This window comes from Microtus oregoni, unplaced genomic scaffold (assembly GCF_018167655.1).
Source record: "Microtus oregoni isolate MIOR12 unplaced genomic scaffold, Mior012 000014F_ref0000157, whole genome shotgun sequence".
Lineage (NCBI taxonomy): Eukaryota > Metazoa > Chordata > Mammalia > Rodentia > Cricetidae > Microtus > Microtus oregoni.
In genome coordinates this window covers 22,698,637-22,721,596 of record NW_024543073.1, presented here as the reverse complement: position 1 = coordinate 22,721,596, position 22,960 = coordinate 22,698,637, and the positions used below count along the sequence as shown (strand labels likewise).

Here is a 22,960-nt window from a genome sequence, read left to right as displayed (position 1 = left end):
GTGCCTGGAAAAGGTCAGCACACACTCCTCAAATGATACCGGTTGTTATTTCTGGACCCACCACCTCGCCAGGCCTCCAGAGAGCGGTATATTTAGCTACGCTGAGAGCGGAGGGGTGAAATTGAGCCATTTGACCACTAATGACTCACTGTGCTATAGTTAATTGGTGAAAACCCATGTCCTGCAGCGGCGAGTGTAATTCCCAACTAATATTCTAGAATATTAGCCCATGGCAGATGCATTGCTTGTCTTATTTAAGTTGACAGCCAAAGGAATGTTTTAAATAAACACTGATAAGAATCAGTAATAAAATTATTGTTTTAATACACACGCTCAGCATGAACTGAATTTTACACTTCATCTGCTCATTAAATAACTATGGATTGTTCATTTGTCATTTGTGCCAGCCCTGCCACCCTAAAGCTTGGGGGTGGAGGGGAAGGGGTAGGGGAAGGAGAGGAAACTTTAGCCCCAGAGACTACACGTCATACAGCGGCCTCGTTTTGTAATGGCAGTGGTGTTATATATCAAGGCTGTTTTCTGAAGTCTGTCAAGGAGAGCAAACGCCACGTCCATCATTAACTTCACACCATGTACCGTTACTTGGGTAAAGCACAACCGTGAAATGGCGCTGAACTCAAACCGCAGCATCCTATCCCGCCTTCATCACACGAGATGGCCACACAGGTGTGTGCAGGGCCCTCACCCTGTCTGTAAAAACAAGAGCACCAAGCATCAAAACAGAAGATGGAACGTGAAATGTGGTGGTATTTACTGTCGCAAGTCCCTGCCCTCTGCTGGAGCACCAGGACAAAGGCAGATACAACTGCGCTTTGCCCTGTCTCCTTACTAACCTAGATGCCACCCAAGTTCTCAAGTCAGCCATGACCGTTCTTCAGCCAAATGAAAACCAAGTTTGTAATGTGAAGAGCTACTCCCTTGCATGACTTAGGACTCTATTGCCTCAAAACCAGAAACTTGTCAGGATTTCAGCTTAATCCATGTGGAGCTTGACCTAGACTCCAGTAGACTTGCAGGCAGCCTGGAACTAGACTTAAAGCTACGCCCAGCAAGTGTTCCAAGGACTCTCGCCTGCTCATCTCCCCGGCAGCAGGACAATTCTTGGTTAGGTTCCTGAGCCATAGAGCAGAGACTGAAAAGGCCTGCTCAGCAGGCCACAGGGCTGCTTCCCGAATGAAGGACATTGTCCATCTCTGTAGCATAGGAGAGCAGCTGAGTGGAAGCCAGTGGAAAATGGTGTTTAAGGTAAGGAAGACCTACCTAACTTGAGCCCTATAACTCTACTCTTTCCAAGAAAAAATTAGGAGTTCTGCCCTGTGACTGATGTTGGAGAACAGTTCATTTCAGGTAGGGCTTTTCTGGCCTTCAGGCATACAGACAGAATATTGTATACATAATAAATAAATAAATATTTAAAAAAAAAGAAAATGAACTTTCGGGAAGAAATCTTTAGGGACATCGTGTTTAGGAGAGAAATTGCTAGAAGCAGTCCCACTAAGTCAGAAAGAGAGATAAGGTTAAAAACTAAATTGGGAGGTAGGAGGTGAAAAAACTCCTGCCATCTGCAGATGAGATGCCTGTTTATCTAGAATCAGCTGGAAAACTCTTCCCTAAGAGGATCCCGTAGGATGGCTAGATACGAAACTAACATAAGAAGCCAGGGTCCACTTGCCTCACAAGCTTGAAGCCCTAGGCTCCAACCCCAGTACCACCAACACCTTCAGAAAACATTAAAACCAGACAGAAGATAGAACTGAAGCTGAGAGAACGGCAACAGATATGAAGAGAATGGCAACGGAAACAGATAGGAAAACATAGGAGACCCACATTAGGGGCATCTGTCGATGCTACTGAAAGAGACACGCCATTTCTTCTGCAGGAAAATGAGGGGCCACCGCACCTTCAGTTTCCCCGAAGATAATCTATCAATTCAGCACGCTCTCTGAAAACAAGAAATTATCCGGAGTCAGTTGGTGGAGGAAGCTACACAAGCTAACTCTAAAAATAAAATTCAAACTAGAAGTAGAAAAAAGCATCACAAGTGGGCCACCTAAGCCCCAAGGACCCTAGACAGGAAAGCTCTGCACTGAACGCAGTGTTGTGCTCACGCGTGAAGTTCAAGGTCAGAAATGGAGCCAAGCGCACAGACTCTTGGGTAAGCATTTCAGATCACAAGAAGAAATAAGAACTTCTTTTTGAGACAACCAGATTACCATATGAGAGAGGGGGGAAGGGAAGAAGAAAGGGAAAGAGGGAGGGAGGGAGGGAAAGAGGGAGGGAGGGAGGGAGGGAGGGATAAAAGGAGGGAGGGAGGGAGAGAGAGAGCATGTGAGAAGGAGAGAGGGAGGGAAGGGAAGAAAAAGAGAACTGAGTTTAGTGGTCCGTACCTGTAACTTGTAGTCCAGCACTTGAGGGGCAGAAACTGGGGGATTGCAGAAATTCAAGGTCAGTCTGGTCTATATAGCAAGTTCCAGACTAGAAAGGGGATACATGGTGAGATCCTGTCTCAGAATCAGTCAACCAATCAAATAAATTTGGAATCTCTATTTCATACTTCCTACCAAAGTAATTCCAAATGATAAAACAGATTTTTCAAACAAAACTAAGAAAATGGGAGGACATGTATAATATATACATGCATATATTCAGAGAGAAGACATTTTAAAATATTACAAAAAAACTGAACACTTTTTCAAAAGAAATTGATAAATTCAACTAAATTAGCATTTTAAAATATTCATGACAAAATATGTTTTAAGATTCCAAACTCAGACATGAAAGCTAACTTCCTTTAAAAAAAAAAACACAAAGAAGAGGAACTATGAATAAAAAAGAAAATGTCATAATCTAACGGAGGAGAAATGGGAAGAGAAGTGAACAGCCGTAGAAAAGGAAGTGTGCAGCCCAACAACAGAATCGAACACTTAAACTGTGGTTGTTTGTTCCAGCTATCTAACTGCCCAAAGTCAGGCAAGGTGTGGAGAACCAGGTATCCCTAGCACCGCTGGCCAGGGAAGAAGCCCCAGTAATCCCTATGAAGTTTACCACGGCTTTCAAAATTCATAAGATACAGTCGTTCTATTTTGAGAAATCATTCTACAAATAAATTGTAGATCAGTGAGCTTGTCTATGCATGGGGTTGTTTCTTACAGTGTGGTTGGGACAGCAAGAGACGAGGAAGTGTCTCTTCAGTTGGTCAGGTAAGTTAAAATTACATCCTGGAATATACAATGGAATTGTTTTTAAAAATTGAGGCAGTCTCTTGGGTATGGTTACTCACAAAGGTATATGCTTAAGCAGGAAAAGCGAACTGGCAGAAATAGTTGCAGGATTGCCAGCATTTGTTGGGAAATTATAGATGCTTTTATCTGAAAGGTTAAAAATGAACCAAGTGACAGTCATTGCCTTTGGGGATGGGAATTAAGAGATGAAGGATAGATACAAAGAAAATTAAGGTTCTCTGTCTTCCTTTTTGTCTTTTGAATTTGTACCATAAGTACATGTAATGCACCCAAAATTTCAAAAAAAAAAACAAAAACAACTATTACTAGACAGCGAAGAGTCCAAGAGCAGCTGGAGCATGTTTAGAGAATCTGGAGGCATATATGCCCTTGAGCTCTTTAAAGTAGCTTCTCATGCATCTGATGATGTGACGCTGAGGGAAAGTACACATATTCAAGGTGACTAGAGAGGCTGACAAGTGTGGGGGGGCAGCTATTTGCCTCCTGCTGTGTCCTGGGGAGGAGGTGGCCTGTGTACAAACAGTATGGAGGAATCCAGTGCCACCGCACCCGCATGCAGCCTAGGGATGGTGCCATCACCAGAGTGCACAGCAGATGGCTAAGTACGAATTGTTGTTTAAAAACACAGTTGGCTCTTACTGGCTTTCATGTTGGCAGCACCAACATCAAATCAGCCAGTCAATTCCACTTACTGCGAACCGTGAACAGAGTGCATGCTGGTCCGTGGGAGCAGGGAGTGAAGCGGCATTTCCCAACCTGCCCGGACACCAAAACTGGCAAGTTTGAAATTTTCACTTTTTACCTAACTCTTTTTTGGGGTAGGGTCTCACTCTGTAGTCCAAGCTGGCCTGGCCTTCACTGTGTAACCTATGTTGGCCTCCATCTCCTGAAACTCTTGCCTCAGACTCCAGCGTGCTGGGATTCCAGGCATTGGCCATCACACCCAGCTTCTGAGCTGGGCTCCTGAAGGGCCCAGGCATCTGTATTTGCAAATTTCCAGCTGACTTTTATGATCGCTGAGGTTTGGGAAACACAGCCTGATAGGAGATGGAGAGGAAAAAGGAAGGAAAGGAGAAATTACATAACATAAGCAACATTAAATATAAAAACAAGCTGGACCGGTGGCTCGTGGCTGTGACCTCTGTGCCTGGAAAGCTAAGGCAGTAGTAGGATTGCTGTAACTTCCAGCTAGCTTGAGCCTCTCTCAAAACAACAATAAAACTAAGTACAAACACAAAAGACCCACTAGTCAGTGGGTGCTTCAAGCTGTTTATAAACCCTTAACTTATCATAAATAGAGAAATTTTTTAAGATGGCAAAAATCAGTTAAATCGGGGTTAAGAATAAAATTCTTTATATACTAATTTTCCATGATTAAAAAGACTTGGTAAATAAAATTTTAATAGAAACATTTTTCTTTTGATAAATAAGAATATTGTGGGACTCTGTTGCTAAATAGCACCGTTATTTCATAACAGTGCAGAAAACAACACAGGCACTGCACGCTGACAGCCACAGGGCATCGGCTTTCCTGCAGCTCAGATCTGTCAGAAAATCAATGTGAGCCAAAGGGTCCGGAAGAAGGGTCCTGCATTTCTGTTTTCCCTATCTTTACTCTCCAAAGCCTGGATGATGCTGTTTATATTTCAGACAGAGATTCCTCGGAGTCTTGTAATATCCATTTCTCCGGCTCCTCCAAGCTCTCCTTTACTGCCCCCTGGTCGTCTATGTGGACAGTTGCTTGAGGTCCCCAGGCCAGTGCGCTGAGAACAGCGATTTAACACTATGCTTTCAGACACTGTTGGAAACAATTAGTAGGTGTGTGCGCATCTTCTGTAAAACTGCTCTTAAAGACGGCCACTATTATCTTAACCGCCCTTACATAAAGATCTCTATGAAAAATTCATCTCTGCGCTGAATGTCATGGAATATAATTGTCTCTCTTAGTGAAGTGCTGTACTCCCTTTCTAAAGAGAAATGAGTTATATAACCTCCTTCATCCTCTCTCTCCATCTCCCCCCCCCCCCTCTCTCCGGCTTTCATTTGAGCTGCCAGGAAGTTCAGATTTGGATTTTATCTCCCACTGAGGCTCTGTGCTCGGCCTCATCTTTCTAACAGTCCTCTCTTCCCTGGTATTCCTCAGTTCTCATACTCACAGAACTACCTCGGGGGCTCTGCTATGTCAGGGTCCTTCACTAGGTCTGCTTTTTGGGAAACTGACATAACATACGTGCAGTGGAGGACAGGTTCCAATCCCATTACCCGAGTTTCTAGTGCACAAGCAGGAGGGATGTGAGGTACCCAGTGGTCAGTTAGTTGGAGTCTTTTCGGTAAAAGACTTTGCTTGGAAAATGCTGAATGCCAAGAACACTAGGGGGAACCATCCCATCACGCCCCTCCCAAAGGCCTCTGCAAAGGGACCAGGAAAACAATTCCACATAAACAAAGCCCATTACTTCTTAATCACTCAGTGAATGTGGGCTCTGCCACACTCGTGATTGTCCTACGGCCAGGCGAAACATGTCTGGAGCCCACAGGCTACAGAGGAGGTCAAAATATTTGCTGCTGGCTGGTGGTCAGTCACCCATCACCTATCTACCAGGAAACATACTAAGAAAGCTTTTCAAGAGATTTCTGAAGTGATTCCTCCATGTTGCCCATAAGGACAGAGCATCAGGAGTCCCCAGCTGGAGCACCTGCCTCTGGGTGGCAATTCTGTTCCTGCTCTATGGTTGGTCCCGCAGTTGGCTGCAGGATAATGAACTCACAGACCCAGCACCCACGAAGACCTTCTTAAAGAAATTCACCCTCAAGGTTAGGGTTCAGAGAGGATCTCTGGATGCCACAGCCTAAGGCAGAGGCAGGACAGGAAGTTCACCCCCAACTAATTGGTGGAGAATTGCGTCTCACAGATTTGCCACTCAGTGCACAACTTCTTTACACAGCCCACACAGCCTGTCCCGGTACTATATTTCTCTCAGTTATCCTCCTCCACCCACACTTCTGCTGACTTCTCTCTGCACAGGAGAGACAGAGCAGCTGAGGAAACAGCAGAGCCGTGTTTTGAGCCCACCCAACCCGAGGAGAGCATTCAAAGCAAAACAGGAAGAGTAGGAGACCCTCCATCTCACATACAAGCCAGGGACGGTCACTCCCTCCCACCCACCTCCAGTCCCAATAGGGACTGACTGCTGGGACCTAGCTTTGGTGCCCACATGCAAAAAAAAAAAACAAAAAAAAAACTGCAAATTTTTAGCATAATTATGAAAGAGACTCCATTGCTCATCTATTTTAGATATTGTGTCATGGATCATAGGGCACAGTAGGATCACTCATTCAATTCAAACAGCCCCCCCAATTCAACCATTCAAACAGCGCCCCCCAATTCAACCACCATCATTGGTCTTAAATGAGAGTATCTAAGAGGTCATCACACTGGGAGAAAGAGCACAGGTCCTCGGGTGGATGACTTCCTTCTGGCAGCTGAAATGAGAGTGCCCAGCCTACAGCACAATCAATGAATCCGTGCCCACCCTCCATGAGTGCCAATGTGTGTGTGGGCATGTGTGGGCATGGGGTGGGTGTGATTCCTTATGACTCATTCTTCTTTCCTTTTTTTTTTTTCACTTCAACTCTTTCTCCTACAGCACTACAGAGTCTTTAAGGCTCCTTCCCCACCACCCAAGGATCTAGGGCGGGATAAAGATAGAAATGAATATAGTTCTTGCTCCCTCTCTTCTGCCAGAGATACCAGCTACTTAGATGACTTGAAGTGGGCAAAGACCAAGAGAGATTGACTCATCCCATTCGTCCCCATTCATTAGCAGACCTTTGAAGATGTCTACACAGACGAATTTTCAATCCTCATCCACTTTATGATCTAGGCTCTGGTAAACAGAGACACATGAAAAATATGCCACCTCTGGTCAACTTCTCCTTCAGTAACCTCTAAATTAGTTTTTCTACAAACTTGGAACACATATAGGGGTTATATATCCAATGATTAAATGGAATTCTACATGGTTTTCTCTATCAGTGATCCGCAGAAGGATTGTCTGCTAGCAAATTAGATTCAACTTTTCCTATGTATCTGAACTCTGGAGAGAACCCATTCACCGTTCTTCTCCTCTTTGTTGGCAGTTTATTAGTTTGAGATTATCCTTAAAGCTGATCCAACTATTCTGATGGCCAGTATTATGTATGTGATGCTAATTGATAATTTATCCATTTCAAGATCACACACATATTCATTGTGCCGCTAGGTTGCCAGATACTGCCTCAGACACCCGGGCTACAGTTGTACATGCTAATCCCTTCAAGGAGTCAACAAATGGAAGAGACCAGCCAACACTCAGCACAACTCCTTCCAAGAGACACCACCACCTTAACTCTTGGCTTCTATGCATGGAGCCAACTGAGGTTCTAATACGATAGAAAAAAAAAGTAGGAATTATTAGGTAGAGGTGACAGGAACAATTGATGTTCCTTATGTGTGGATTGCAAAACCTGACTAGTTCTCCATAGCTGGCGCCATAAAGATTAAGCTATATATAATACAGATAAATGTATTTTGCAGAGTTTCAAAATACCATGCTCTGAAGTGATGTTCTCTCAGAAGATGAGACACAAGGCCACTTCCGAAGAATAGCATTTCCCTTGCCTCTTCGATTCTTAGAGCAGAGAACCAAAAGATGAAGGCTATCCCAAGTCTCCAAGATCAAGGATGAGCTATTTCAGAATCTAGTGGAGCCAACCTGGGGTATAAAACACCAAGGCTTCTGTGAAGAAGAGACGGCCCTGTTGTGGTAGCTGGCAATAGACTTGGCAGATGGGCATGGTAGTAATCTATAGCCAAGGAAATTCTGCTTCCTCCAGAAGATTATCTACTGTCAGACTCAGCAGAAATCCAGACCTGGAAAGCCAGCCACGAGCTGTGGGCTGGACATTGCACTTCCTGCCCCCCAGGGCCTTCGAGCACCTAAATGGATCAGCTCCATCTCCGACAGAGCTCTAACTGTAACTACACTTGGGAGACGACAATACTTGACAACACGATCAGTAGCTGAGATCACTGCCAGGCCCCTGGGTTCTCAGATTTTTGCTGATTGAAGTACCCAACTGTGTGGAAATGATTTATGTGCGTGACAGCTAGGGACAGTTTGCCACAACCAATGAGTCATTCAAAGCTTTTCTGAACGGGTTGATCGTCCCTGAGAACGGGGCCTCCTCACGGATGGTGAGAGAGACCACCCCCCCCAAGACTCAGGGGTTCCTCAGAGCACCTACGCTTTTACAAAGAGGATCCCAGACACCTTAAACAATCTCCCAGGGGTTGAGAGTTTGGATCTTTAAGTTGACAAGCCTGTGATTGAACTCTGCTTGCTTTTCAGCAGCTGAGGAACTTCTTAGCGACCTTGTGAGGACGACCTGAAGCAACACACCTAAAGCACCCGAGCTAGTGCCATTACAGAGGAAGGTCTCAAGTCCCTTACCCTCTGTTCTGGCCAGAGTTCACCTCTCAGATGTTGTCTGACACCTGGCAACCTTTTCTGGGAATCTGGCAGCACTAGTGCCAAAGGAAGGCTTCCTTCTTAAAGCCTTGCATTTGGGTAGCATCTCACAATGCCAGATCTCTTCCTGATCCCTGGCTTCATGTGATTGGCATAACCCCAAAAGGTAACAGACCCCAAGCCTAGCCTCTACCCTACTTGGCATTTGGTCTATATCAGGGACTGGCTAACTTGTAGTAATATGGGCAGTGGGGCTGCGTCCCCAGCACCCCGGCTGCCTGACTAGCTTATGCCCGAAATAACAACACACAAACTGTATTCATTTAATCACTGCTTGGCCCATTTCTATCTAGCCTCTTCTAGGCTAATTCTCACATATTAATTTAGCCCATTTCTAATCATCTGTGTAGCGCCCCTAGGTGCGCTTACCGGGAAGATTCTAGCCTATGTCCATCCTGGGTAGGAGCTTCATTGCGTGCGTCTGCCTGGGAGCTGGGAGCATGGCGTCTCTCTGAGGCGTCTGCTCCCGAGAGGAGAGCTGTGGAGTCTGAGCTCACTTCCTCTTCCTCCCAGCGTTCTGTTCTGTTTACTCCTCCCACCTATCTTCTAACCAATGAGGGCCAAGCAGTTTCTTTTTATTTAACCAATGACCTTCCTCCATCACTAACTAATGACTGCTGAGATAGATAAGGTGTGTAAGGATTGCACAAGGGGTAACCAGCTTAGGGTGAGTAGCAAATAGGAACCAGAATCAAGGGTAAAGCAGGACTAAGATAAGGCTCTGGCTGTCAGCACAGTGCTCTCTCAGGCGGCTCTGTAAGCATACTGAGATCACAACATGCTTGTCTGGACTCTCAGACTGACACAAATTAGTGACTTTACATAGCAATCAACCGACCAACATGAAAATGTAATGTATGATAGCGTGATGATTCCTGAAGCCCACCTTCCAGCAGTCAGAATACAAGCAGGCAGGCCGCTACTTGTGTGTTTACCACACTTCACTTCTGCAGAAATGCCTGCATCCCACCCCTCCCCATGCACCCAGCCCCAATACACACGCTGATCATTATTTAGCAACGCCTGTCTTGAACCTGAAAGAAACTATAATTATTGTTCAGTCGCATGAACCCTTATATCATAACTACATAAACAGCTGCTTGATCACGGCGCTAATCAAGAGCTTGAATGTACTTTATTAAAAGGTTGTTTAATTTCATACCATTACTCCCAACTTCCTGCCAAAATAGTTTATCTCAACAAACATGGCTAGAAAGGAAACCAGAAATATCTCCTATCGAAATATAAATATCAGTTAGAATAATCTGAATGTTCATCATGGCATGTGAAGGGGTTTTATACATCCGGCACTTCAGAGGTTAAGGAAATACCACCTCATGGATGGGCTAATATTTTCTAACTGAACAATAGATGTGTGGTCCTTTCTTGATGGATTTTAGCTTCGTGGTTTCAGTGAGAGAGCCTCGCATTTCCTTTATAGAAGAATCTCTATATTCTTCATGTTCTTGGAGAGGCAGGCCTGTCGCTGTGATAACAGATGTGTAACTGGCTCCTTTCTGTTGCCAGTATATCATGGAGACATTCTGATTTACATTACACATCAGCTCACTATTAGTTTCCAGGGTTAGGTGGAACCTATTCTGATAGAGCTAGTAAAAATGGCACAAAATGTGCATAAATCCTGACTAATGACTGAAGTTAAACATCCCTCAAAGAGGGTTCTATCTTATTAAAATTCGCATACATTTTTCTTCCAAGGGAGTTATTATTCTGCACTGTAGCATGTGTTTTATGGTAAACGCAGAGTTCATTGATGAATAGTGATGGGGCTGCAAATCAAGTCAACAGCTTAATTGGCTCAGCGGGGTTCGAGGGTGCTATTCTTGCTGGCTAAGCATTTGCTCTGGTAGCCGGAGACCTGGAACATGGTTTCTGGGCTCCAGGCAGTCTCCCTATGGAGAGGGACCCTTACCTCAGGCCTTCACCCTCAGGAGAGTGCTGTCTGCAGTACTCCAGAGTGTAGGTCTCTGTGGCCTCGGGGTTAGCAGGCCGCCATCTGACAGTGGCCGTATTCCAGCACACAGTACAGTCTTCTGCATGAATCACAGGTGTGGAAGGTGCTGCCGGGACAGAAACAAGGAAGTAACAGAGTAAAGCCAGCTCTCAGGGCAATCCTTGGGTATGGTTTTATTTTTAATTTTTGCATCAAAAAATTATCCTAATCTCAAAACTCAAAAGAGATAAAAAAGAAAAAAAAGATAAAAAAGATCACTTACATAGTTAAATGTCTCTCTCCCTCCTCTGCATTACATATTGTCAGATTCTAGCTCATCCCAGTCCCTCACAGTTGCTTTCTATAAAGTCTACCCTGTTTTCTTTATAGAGCTGCTACATAAACAAATAGAAATATTTGTTACCTTCTCCTTTTACCCAAAAGGTAGACATGATTTTGTCCTCAGTAGCACAGGTTTGGGTGGGGAGATTGTCCATTTTTGTGTTTCAGGTTGTTGAAACAGGGTCTCATGTAGCCCAGGTTGGCCTGGAACTTGCTATGCATCTTGAACTCCTGTCTCCACCTCCCAAATGCTGGGAGTATATGTGTGAGCCACCATGCTGAGCCAAAGATTTGTTTTTAAAGGCAAGAAGAAAATATACAGGACTAAGAATAAGTTGCTTCCTCCCTGAGGCGGCTGTAATGACCGTAAAGGTGGGACAGCCTTGGGCAATACTGTTTCTTCTGTTGCAGCTCCATGTGTAAAGATTCCACCAATAGACTATATTCCCACTTGAACACCATGGCTTCAACCCTTCTGTATTTTCCTGCATCTGTATAATGAAGCCCAGTCTTACTAGCTTGCAGTTAAAAGCTCTATATGCTAAGCTTTTTATTTTATTTTTGTTTTTTGGGGTTTTTTATTTTATTTTTTTTAATTTATTTATTTATTAAAGATTTCTGTCTCTTCCATGCCACCGCCTCCCATTTCCCTCCCGCTCCCCCAATCAAGTCCCCCTCCTTCATCAGCCCAAAGAGCAATCAGGGTTCCCTGCCCTGTGGGAAGTCCAAGGAACCCCCACCTCCATCCAGGTCTAGTAAGGTGAGCATCCAAACTGCCTAGGCTCCCACAAAGCCAGTACGTGCAGTAGGATCAAAAACCCATTGCCATTGTTCTTGAGTTCTCAGTAGTCCTCATTGTCCGCTATGTTCAGAGAGTCCGGTTTTATCCCAGGGCTAAGCCTTTTAAAAATGATATCTTTCCTTATTCTCAAACTTAAGGAAAAGCAAAGGTCTTATAGAGTCCCACACCCCAGTGTATACTTCATGCCTGCTCACTGTTTGTTCAAGAAGACTCTGCTCCAGTTAACACATCATGTCCCACTGACCATGTAAAGCATTCTGTGCGGGCACTATCAGCTCTGGGGAGCCATACCCTTGCCCTGTCTGTTTTGGTACTCCCTTGAGGGTGCTCACGATGATCTGTTTTGGTACTTCCTTTAGGGCGCTCACGATGATCTAGACTCTTACCAAACATTCCCAATGATCTTCTGGTTTTTTAACTCTTCAGCTCAACTCTGATCATCTTATAAATAGGAACTCAATCGTGTTGTTATTGTGCTTGAGAAATGATCATATGGCCTCATGTTTCTGGATCAACCCTCTACCCCCGAGCTCCATTCTACGCCCCACCTCGGTCTTATTTTATACCATCATTTTGCCCAACATTCAATACAGAGCCAATCCTTCCTAAATACACATTGGTTGACCTCAAGAGTCTGTGAAGAATTGAGTAATACATCATAATGATGTCTTAGTATCCACTTACCTGTTCTAAAAATGGCTCTTTCGCTGGGCAGGCTACATCCAGTGAAGTTGATGGCCATCACCCACACTTGATAACATCGGTCAGGTTCTAGGTCTTCAAAAATGCAATAACTTTCCTTCACGGTCAATCTGTATTCTTCCACCAGTTCTAGCATGAGACACAACTATGAGTTCAAGGGTGACTTCTAAAGTAAACTAAAAATTAATTATTAGAAAAGGTAGCTGGAGTTGGGCTGTGGTGGTGCACACCTTTATTCTCAGTACTCGGGAGGCAGAGGCAGCCTGGTCTACAAGAGCTAGTTCCAGAACAGCTAGGACTGTTACACAGAGAGACTGTCTCGGAAAACCAAGGACAGAAAGAAAGAAAGAAAGAAAGAAAGAAAGAAAGAAAGAAAGAAAGAAAAGGAGGAGGAGGAGGAGGAGGGAGGGAGGGAAGGAAGGAAGGAAGGAAGGAAGAAAGAAAGAAAGAAAGAAAGAAAGAAAGAAAGAGTAGTCTATCACTTTTGCAGAGTGCTCAAACTGGTAACTTTACAAATATTATTGTGTGATAATTGATAATTATCTCTTTAGGATACATAAGAAAGCAATAGCACTCTAAAAACTGATACTTAGACTGACATATGTGAACATTTATCACAAATAATAGCATGCTAGTACATGTCTGTGATTCATAATCCACAATTAAAGTAACCTGTTTCCAAAGAAAATTATGTCACTTTAAATTTCAGTAATATAGTCTCAAGGAAAGCTTCAGAACCCAATGCCAACTTCCCATGGGAGTCCATCACTGGAAGAGACCACTCTGGGCTTTCACTTACGACTCTGTAGGACATCTTTACAGACTAGTAAACAAGTTTGCTATCAGTAGGACTTTCTAGTTGCTCCAGAACTTCCTTCAGTGCCACCCTCTGCAAGCTTTGGGGATTAAGAAATGACTGACAGATGACCACATACAGAAAACGTGGGATTCAGTTGGGCATCCACTACGAGTAGCAGCTAGAAATTTAGCATGTTTATGCTACATAGGCTCTCTCTTGCTGAACAAGGAGGCAGGTTGATGGCAGACAACTGAACAGGAGCTGGATTCAGGTAAACTTGGTAGGTTTTTAAAGGGGAGCCACCTCAGGCTGTAAATGTTGGGAAGCAGAAGCCTAGGGTTGATAGTCTCTATGTACACTGGTCGGTCAGTCAATCATTCCTAATCACTCATACTTGCTCACCAAGGGAAGACTTGGCCATCCCTATAGGTCTGAGGCATTAGGGTCCTTGGCATTGTTGTGCTTATGTAAACAACACACATTCAGTCACTCAGGGATTTGTTCTTTCCTTACATATTCACCCAGGTCGTCTTCCACACCCCACATTTCAGAATCCTGTTAACTATCAATTTCTACTTATATAGGAAATGGTTAAATTTGATAAGACAATGAGCTATTACAAGAAGTTGAAATTGGTTCAATCAAGGCATTTTTTTCCTTTTAAAAATTTTTGAATGGTTTTACTTTAAATATTTTTACAGCAAGTATGTTAAATACTGTTACAAATATCCACCCTTTATGTTTTTTTATTTGTTTGGGATTTGGGGCTCTTTGATGCAAGATCTCACTCTGGAGCTCAGTCCGGCATGGAATGTTCCAGTCTCCTGCCTCCACCTCTGGAGTCTGGAGTTACAGGTGCAAGCTACCTACCATATCTAGTGATACCTTTAAAAGAATAGGTTTTTTTGTTTCCCAAAAGAAACTTAAGACTCTAGCTGTCTTTCTTTGCCAAGACCCAGGTCATCCTCAGCTACAAAGCGATTCCAGTACAATCTGGGATATGGGAGACTCTGTTTTTAAGAAAAAATAATTAACTTTTAAAAGTGATTTTGAAGTCTCCACAAGAGTGAAATGGTCTACAATTCTTTCCTCTTTACAAACTGGGCTCCTGCGTTTGTAACGGGATGTTCACACTGCCACATGCTCATCTGATTTCCCAAGCATGTGAGTCTGTCTTCAACAAGCAACACAGAATGCCAGCATTCTCCACACTGATTCACCAGGAAGTACAGCCTCAAGCTGCCTGGCTCTTAGTTAGGTCTTACTGGAAGTTCTGAGCAGAGAGATCTTCACAAAAGCTCAGCTTGTAAGGCTTACCATCTGCTTCCTACAGCAAACGATGTCACTTCTATTGACCCCTTACTTTGGGCCACTGATGACTATACCATCTTTCATCCATGCCTTGGGGCTTGTGGACGTGAACTAACTTACAGGCTTCTTTGAACCTGCAAACCTGACATCCCATGTTGTGTTTGCGTTGAACTTATTGTGGAGGACACAGCCCTGTGTATGGCTCATTTCCCCTTTACGGAGCAGGACACATCATGTCCCTCTTCAGACTTCAGCACTGGCTAAGCCTCCATTCTCTCTGAGGCTTTGGGTCCTCAGAGTCTAACTGTAATCTGAGTCCTAATTATAATATTCATGTTGACCATTATGATGATATTTATGTTTTTTTCCAGATACCATTTTACAAATTGTTCTTTCTGCTAATATTTTATTATGTGGTTGTTGAGGGATTTTGTTATCATTCTTGTTTTGTAAGTGGCTATAAATGCTTTGTAGAAATGTACACATTTCAATATATATATTGAAATTATACTATATTATAATTAAAATATACATAAATTTATATGCAGGTATAATGTATATGAACTTAAGTCCTTCACATTAAGATGTAAAAACATAGGCCTGCATCTGTCAGTGCGTAGCAATCTTACCGTTTACTTCTTGATCATCTTGAGGCTCCTCCATGCAGTACACCTGGAATGAGTCCACAACATCCTCCTTGTTCATGCTCCAGTACACTGCAATTGTTGTGCTGGTGGCAGAATTTGATTCCTGAGGTTCTAGTCTGGGAGGCTGTGGAACTGGAACAGAAGCACAATGCCCTAGGACTAGTGTCATTTTATCGATCGACTGTTTCGTTTAAAATATGTTTAACAGGTTGTTAAAATTTCAACAATATAGAAACTTAAGTGATAAAAATAGGTGGAGTCCCTGTTTCCAACACACAGCCCAACTTCATTCCTTGGAGACAGTCAGTGTTAGGACTGCTGTATGTCCCTCCGGGATGCTTCCCAGGCATAAGAGCATACACAACACAAACAGAAATGAACAAAAGTGGACCCCTAACTACGTAACATTTTTCTGTATCTTATAATTAGAGAAACTGGCAGTGACTAATGGTTTATCAAATAACTTGATTTTACTTCTTAAAATCCCCTCCGATGTGCTTTTTTTAGATAAGAAGTGCTAAACTATTCTATACTGACATAGTTTATAACAGTAAAAAGTGGTGAGTCCTTTCCCAACATTGTTATAGTATCTTCAAGGTGAAGTAAGACTGGCATTAAATATTAGACTAGAATTTTTAAAGCCACAATCCATCTTTTCTTTCTAACATGGTATCTCTACAGATTTTTTAAATTAATATTTAAAGGTTAGACAGGGGGTAGAAGTAACCTCTTAATGGAATTCCAAGTAAATTTCAGATGCCTAATCTAATTATGCGGCTGTGAATTTTAAAGACAACAATATTCTTGAGTGTTTTACTGGAGATTTTTGAAACTTATAATTATGTCTATTGGACATTAATGCAATACAAACCAATCTCTATGCAATTATCTTTCTGAGCTTATTAGATATGATCATTGAATATATTTTATACATCATAGAAAAAGGTTATTCTCACAGTTGAAAAGATGTCACACTTTTAAGATTTGTGCATGTGCTTTCTCCAGCCAACAATTTCCTAAGAGATAAGCTTACCAGAATAATCTAGACCAAATTTATAAGTTGACACTCAGAGAAAAGAAAATAAAGGTAAGCTCAGCAATAAGGTCAAAATGAGAAAGAAAATAAATGGATTTGAAGAATGGAATAAAAAGACAAATTGAAATGATTCAATAGAGATAAAGAGGTAGAGGAATAATGCAATTATAAAAAGTGAGGAACAGACAGGAGAATGGTCAGGTTCATAGGCTTCACAACTAAGGCTGGCTTTAGGATAAATGCAAGACCCCCAGCTGCTTGTATTATATTAGCCTCGGTTTCTCCATTTAAAAAAATTGAATGACTAACACCATTCCATCCTAGGGTTGTTGCATGAATCAAGACAATGTGTATCAAGTGTTTAATAAATGTGCCTGGCTGGGGGCAGCATCCGGAGGGCAAGACAGCCTTGGCAGGAACACAGCAAACGGAGGAGAGAACAGGGAACTCCTGACAGTGAAGGCTGAACTGGAGTTCCTGTACCTGGTAGGTCACAGCGGCCACTGACACAGGACACGCTGAATAGCTGCATGGGAAGGTGGATACCCACCTGCCCCGCCTTTCCCCAAACACTGACAGCTGTATCTTCCAACCGAGAATCCGAACTACCCTCAAAAAGTACTCATCCAAAGAGAGGTGATCCAGCAGGTTTTCAAGTTACCCAAGTTTATGGAAGAGCCCAACAAAACATTTCAATTGTTATTAATCTTCTTTGAAGCAGTGTGGAGAGCTTGGAGCATGAACAATGTGAACTCTCTTCTTCCCACTATAAATTACACATGGAGCTGGAGTTAACCTTGTAAAATTGGCAACATCTTTCTATGTCCTTTTCTCTCTGGCACAGCTGAGCAAGCCTAAAACTGATAGCTACCCCGCCCCATCATCTCATTTTAAGGTAAAGCCATTGTAGGAGATTAAGCAAAGTATGTAGGCTACAAGTAATTTTGCTTCCACATATGCTCCTCCGTCCAAAGAATTAAAGTTACAATATCCTTTTCTCCAAACAGGAAATACATTTTCTCTCGAGAATGCGCCGAAGGGGAAGAAGAATATCCCATAGACACAATCTAACAATCATGACTACATTTATAATTCATATTTGGCAGAACTCTGGAACCCGGATTTTACTTGTTAGTAATTATGCTTACACTTTTACAGGAGTAAACTTGAATAAGTGTGATGCCAAAAAATACAAAGGAAATCTTGGTGTTTTTTCTCCAGGAGCTTGGACGCCAGCAGAGGAAGCACCCAGTGCAGCCCCTCTGATTGACTGACTGTGCCAGGAGAGAGTTTCCACAGTCAGGGACCTAAACACTAATCTGCTTGGATTTCAGTGCCTGGGGCCAAATGTAGATTCCACTCAACCCGGTTTCCAAAATTTCCACAGAAGATACAGTCACAGTGACATGCACCTATGATCTCACCACTCAGAAAACTGAAGCTGAAGGAGCATGAATCTGATGCCAACTCGGGTTACATAGTGAGACACTATCTCTAAAAAGCAAATACAAGTCTCCAGGAAAGCAACCTCAGCCGCAATAGCCAAGAGGTAGAAACAACCCAAGTGTCATCCAGGATGGATGGGTGGATGGATGGATGGATGGGTGACGGATGGATAGATGATGAATGGGATAGAAGGATAGATGAAGGATGGATGAAGGACGGATGGATGGATGGATGGATGGCTGATGGATAGATGGATAAAGCCATGGCATAGGCATGTAGTTAAGTCTTGAACACCAAAGTTGTGACACACCTTACAAACAGTAGTGAATATAGAGGAAAATAAGCTAAGTAGAATAAGCCAGTTACAAAAAGATACTATCTGATTTCACTTGCTCGAGGCACTGCAAGTCATCAAACTCAGAGAAAAAGAGAAGGAGTGGCAATTTCTGGGGTCTAGAGGAAGAGGGAGCTAGTGTTTAATGGTTTAGGGTATGCAGAGATTCAGTGTTGCAAGAAGAAATTCTGGGATATATATGGTGGTAGTAATTTTCAAGACATGAACAGACTTCATGCTACATTTATACATTAAATGTACACAATTAAAGATGGCTAATATGCTAGGTGTGGTAGTGTACACCTTTAATCCTAGCAGTAGGTAGGTAGAAGCAAGCAGATCTCTAAGTTCTAGGCTAGCCTGGTTGAGGGCCAGGCCAGCCAGGGTTTAATGATAAGACCAAAATAAATAACAAATAAAACAAAATAAAAATAAGATAAATATGAGTAGTAGTATGGTAAGTTATTTTTTAAAGAAAATAAAGTTGTCTTTTAAAATAAAGTTATTTTATTTGTTTTTTAATTATGGTATACATGTGTGTTCTATGTGGGCACATGTACATATGAGAACTGATACCCATGGATTCCAAAAGAAAGCCTCAGAGTCTCTGAAGTTGGAGTTATGTGCAGTTGTGAGCTAAGATCTAAACTCAGGTCCTCTGCAAGTGCAAGACACACTCTTAACTGCTGAGCCATCTCCCCAGCCCCTATATGGCAAATTACATTTTTATCTTACCACAATTAAAAACAAATCTAAGATCCAGAGTCAAAGAGACCTAGCTACGACGTCGTTGATATTTCTCTTCTCTTTCCCTGTCATGGGGGCATCGGATGAGGTACAGAGACTCGAGGCCTGATTCCCCCACATCCTCAGCCAGTTGTGTAGTCCTGAACAACACGATGCTTACCTGTCGAGCGGGAACTAAGCCTTCCTCCTGGGACTGATGTGGGAGATGAGATGACTGACGGCCCAGCCTCTGTGGTACCGCTGCCTCTTGTAACGGGAGCCTGATCCTCAAGGGCCTGTATCTGAGCGGTTTCATTGGTCACAGAACAAAAACATCTAGGCCCTGGGCCACTTACTCTGCAAGGCAGACACACAGCAGCGTGGGCCATTCCCAGGCCTCTCTCCCCAGAAGGGCTTCCTGGGGTGACGGCTACTGGTCTGTGACTGTGTGGTTCTGTGCCTTCTATAATACGTAAAAAGCCTCCTTCGCTCACTAGTCTTGTAAATGGGCAGTTGTGTATAACCTAACCTTAAAATGGACAGCAAATACCCTTCCATCTGGGACAGCTCTGCAGAGAATTCATTGGTGAAAATGACTCAACTGTCCACTTTACTAAAGGTGTTGGAGTTTGAGTATTTTGCAGGGAGGGAGTGTTTATTGGGGGAGGCTGTCTTTTTAAAAGACACAGCAAGCCGGGCGGTGGTGGCGCACGCCTTTAATCCCAGCACTCGGGAGGCAGAGGCAGGCGAATCTCTGTGAGTTCGAGACCAGCCTGGTCTACAAGAGCTAGTTCCAGGACAGGCTCCAAAACCACAGAGAAACCCTGTCTCGAAAAACCAAAAAAAAAAAAAAAAAAAAAAAAAGACACAGCAGATTCTGGCTGGTTCCTAAACTAGAACCCTTTCGACAAGAATGTGAGTTTTAAACACAGCTGCTGTCTGTGAGGTAAATTTGACAAGGGTACCTCTTGATGAGGACATCTGAGCACCCTGTACAGTAAGCAGAACTCAGTAACCAGGAAAACGGCAGCTTCGGGCATTTAAATGTTGCATTGCCTTGTTTGCTAAAATAGAACATTAAAAAATAATTTGAAAAGCTGGCAGGATGCGCTGACAGCTGAGTGGGAGGCTCCTGGCTACAGACCATGATGCTGAGCTGTGAGTTCTCTAAGCTAATCTGTTTGGCTTGGGGAGGGGAGGGGTAAATAAAGAAGAGGAGGAAGGAACTGAGTAGAAGAGGGGAGAACTACTTATAAGGTAAAATTCATTCACCGCATGTGAAAGTATTTTATTCCTTTTTACCTATCTGCTGGGCCGCTGGTATGAAGTAATTTTCTTGCACAGAGGGAGAGAAATTTTAGTTTTCAAAAAATAGGATAAAAAAAGAGGGAACCCTTCAGTTCCAGTCACTTTAGCTCTCCTGTGCAGGTCCCAGCAGAGTCGCGGAGCTTCCAAGGGAAAAGGACGACATCACAGAGATGAGCAGCTGGCCCCCCGCATCATCTCAGAGCCGAGCTTCCAACCCTGACAGCCCACGCCCATCTTCCCCCAGTTACAGAAATTTGACAGAGCAGTCAAGCAAGAGCTGCCAAGATCCATCGAGGTATGTAATACATTAAAATGCTCACCAGTCGCTTGTTTCAACATCTGGTCACCTCGCGACGAGCTGTCATCGTAATGCTCAAACAGCGAGAAGGCGGCAGGCATGTTCTCTAAGGAAGCCGTACTCTCCATCGCTGAAAGCAGTCTGCCGAGGGAACAGAGCTCCACTCAGTCAGGAAAACACCAACACAGAACCCAAGCAGCTCTTCCTGTTCGGCTCGAAGCCGGTGGGAGCAAGGTCCCGCCACCCCTAGGTATCCAAAAGCATCTGGAAATACGTGCATCTAAAATTCATTTGTTCGTAGACACCTGCTGATACAAGAGGTCTCATCCCTGGACTCTCAGAGTTGAAAACTTGCAAATTATCTAGCTTTGGATTTACTTCTAATAAATGAGTCCTGAATATGGCTTCACACGAGTGATTATTTCCTAAAGGGTATAATATCCCAAGCCAGTCTGGAAATTTCCATGCTATAGGGATGCGGATGCTGTTCTCAACCCTCAACACCAAGCTTCCGGTAGTACAAAAGATAATACTCACCTACTAAGTGGCAGGCTCTCTTCTAAGGCCTGGGAGTCTAAGTGTGAAAGCAAGGCCAGCCATTTTAGAAGACAGGCCCCAGCTTCCAAAGGGATGGATTCTGTAACCCAAGTCCTTCTCAAGGAAGGTGCCCACCTGGTGCAGGAGGTCCTTCTTATATTTGTGTTGCTTTCATTGGTTGAATAAAGAAAATTGCCTTGGCCTTTTGATAGGGCAGAAAATTAGGTGGGCAGGGTAGACAGAACAGGATGCTGGGAAGAAGGCAGACAGAGAGAGCCGCCATGGAGTCGCCGGAGTCAGACATGCTGAATCTTTCCGGGTAAGCCACGACCTCCTGGTTCTACACAGATTATTAGATGTGGGTTAAAGCAAGATGTGACAGTTGGCCAAGCAGAGGCTAGAGCTAATGGCCAGGCAGCGATTTGATTAATACGGATTTCCGTGTGATTATTTCCGGTATAAGCTAGCCGGTGGCCGGGGCGACAAGGAGCCTGCCAGCCCAGGTGTAAGCCCGTCAGGCAGCGGGACACAGCCTGCTCCTCCTTTATACTACACCCACCCGCACAAGCACTGAACATTTGGGGCCAGGTACCACGCAGAAGGTGCGTGCATAAAGGACTGAGCCGGGTTTGCTCTGAAGGGGAAAAATGGGAGGGGCGTTTCCAACATGACGTGTCTTTAGCCAGGGCAGCCTCAGAGTGGCCCAGGGCTCCTCGTTTGGTGCCTCACACAGGCCTGGAATGCTCTTCTATCAAGGAAGTCAACTTTGAGGAATTGCATTGGCTCCTTTCCCTGGACTCCTGGTTTTCCAGCACCAGAACCAGCCTGTGGCCTTCGTGCTGGCTGCTGGTACTGTCCACCCCATACGCTGGCTCAGTGCCTCCCTTCACCTAGCTCAGCTCTCTGTTCAAATGTAGCATCCTGGAGAAAGGCTACAGATTGGGCAAGGCTGTCCCCACCAGCCTTCCTGCAGCCCCTTTCCTTGTTGGTTGATTGCCTGTATTTATCAAGGCCTAGTTAGTTCGTTAACTGTCAACTTCACAAAAATATAATTTACATGCAGGAGAAGGTGGCCTCGTTCAATATTATCGCGCAGTGCCTTACTTGATACGTAGTAGGCGTTTAGTAAATATATCTTGATTTAATAAGAGGCCAATGGTTTAGTCTGTGTAGAAATCAGGGTCTCACAGGCTTAGTAAATCTGGTGTTACAATAAAGGGGGGAAGATTGTGAAATGCTTACTACTGTGAAACATGATCAAATTCACTACTATTTGATTTGGGGGGGGGATGCTTCAGTGAGGCCTTCGGGGTATTAAAAATGAGCAGGAATTTCTGAGGCAATAGAGAGAGAGTAAAGGTATTGCAGATGGGAAAATGGCATGAGCACCAGCCGGAGATGCTGAGGAGTGCAGCTCACTACCGAGCAGAGCGCGCACGGGTGCTGAAAAACAGAGCCGGTGTGAGAAGGGAAGTTTTGTGACTTGAGGAGGAAGAGCCTTTCACACACCCTGAAAATTTCCGTTTTATCTCTTAGGATAAGGGCAGTCACAGAATTGTTTCCCTAAGGGACGGGTAGACAGCCCTGACTAGCCACTGAGGAAAGATCAGAGCCAGCACACAAGGTAGGCAGTCCCCACAGAGGCTGGGGCCCATGAAGCATGCAGAGCCAGGCATCTCCTCTCCCACACCAGCTCCAGGAGGAAGGCTTAGTTGGTACCCTCTTGACAGGTGAGGAGAGAGGGCACAATAAAGCATGTGTTGAGAGGCCCTCATTGTCAGCCCCCCCCCCAACCTAGATGGAGGAGATTAAAAGCCCATATTAAGGCTTTGGGGTGTAGAATATAAAAATAAACTAGGAAAAATTGTAATTTTTAAATGGTGAT

At 43.9% G+C, this 22,960-nt stretch overlaps 1 protein-coding gene across 1 annotated transcript in view; it reads right to left on the bottom strand.

The window, feature by feature from the left end:
• The window catches only part of Cmya5 (cardiomyopathy associated 5), a 93,706-nt gene that overhangs the window by 11,881 nt on the left and 58,865 nt on the right, over positions 1 to 22,960 (bottom strand). The window contains exons 6-9 of the mRNA XM_041663587.1: positions 20,561 to 20,679; positions 15,373 to 15,522; positions 12,616 to 12,762; positions 10,767 to 10,914 (exon numbers count right to left, since the gene is read on the bottom strand). Of these exons, the coding sequence (XP_041519521.1) occupies positions 10,767 to 10,914; positions 12,616 to 12,762; positions 15,373 to 15,522; positions 20,561 to 20,679 (564 nt within the window). The remainder of the gene's footprint in view (positions 1 to 10,766; positions 10,915 to 12,615; positions 12,763 to 15,372; positions 15,523 to 20,560; positions 20,680 to 22,960) is intronic.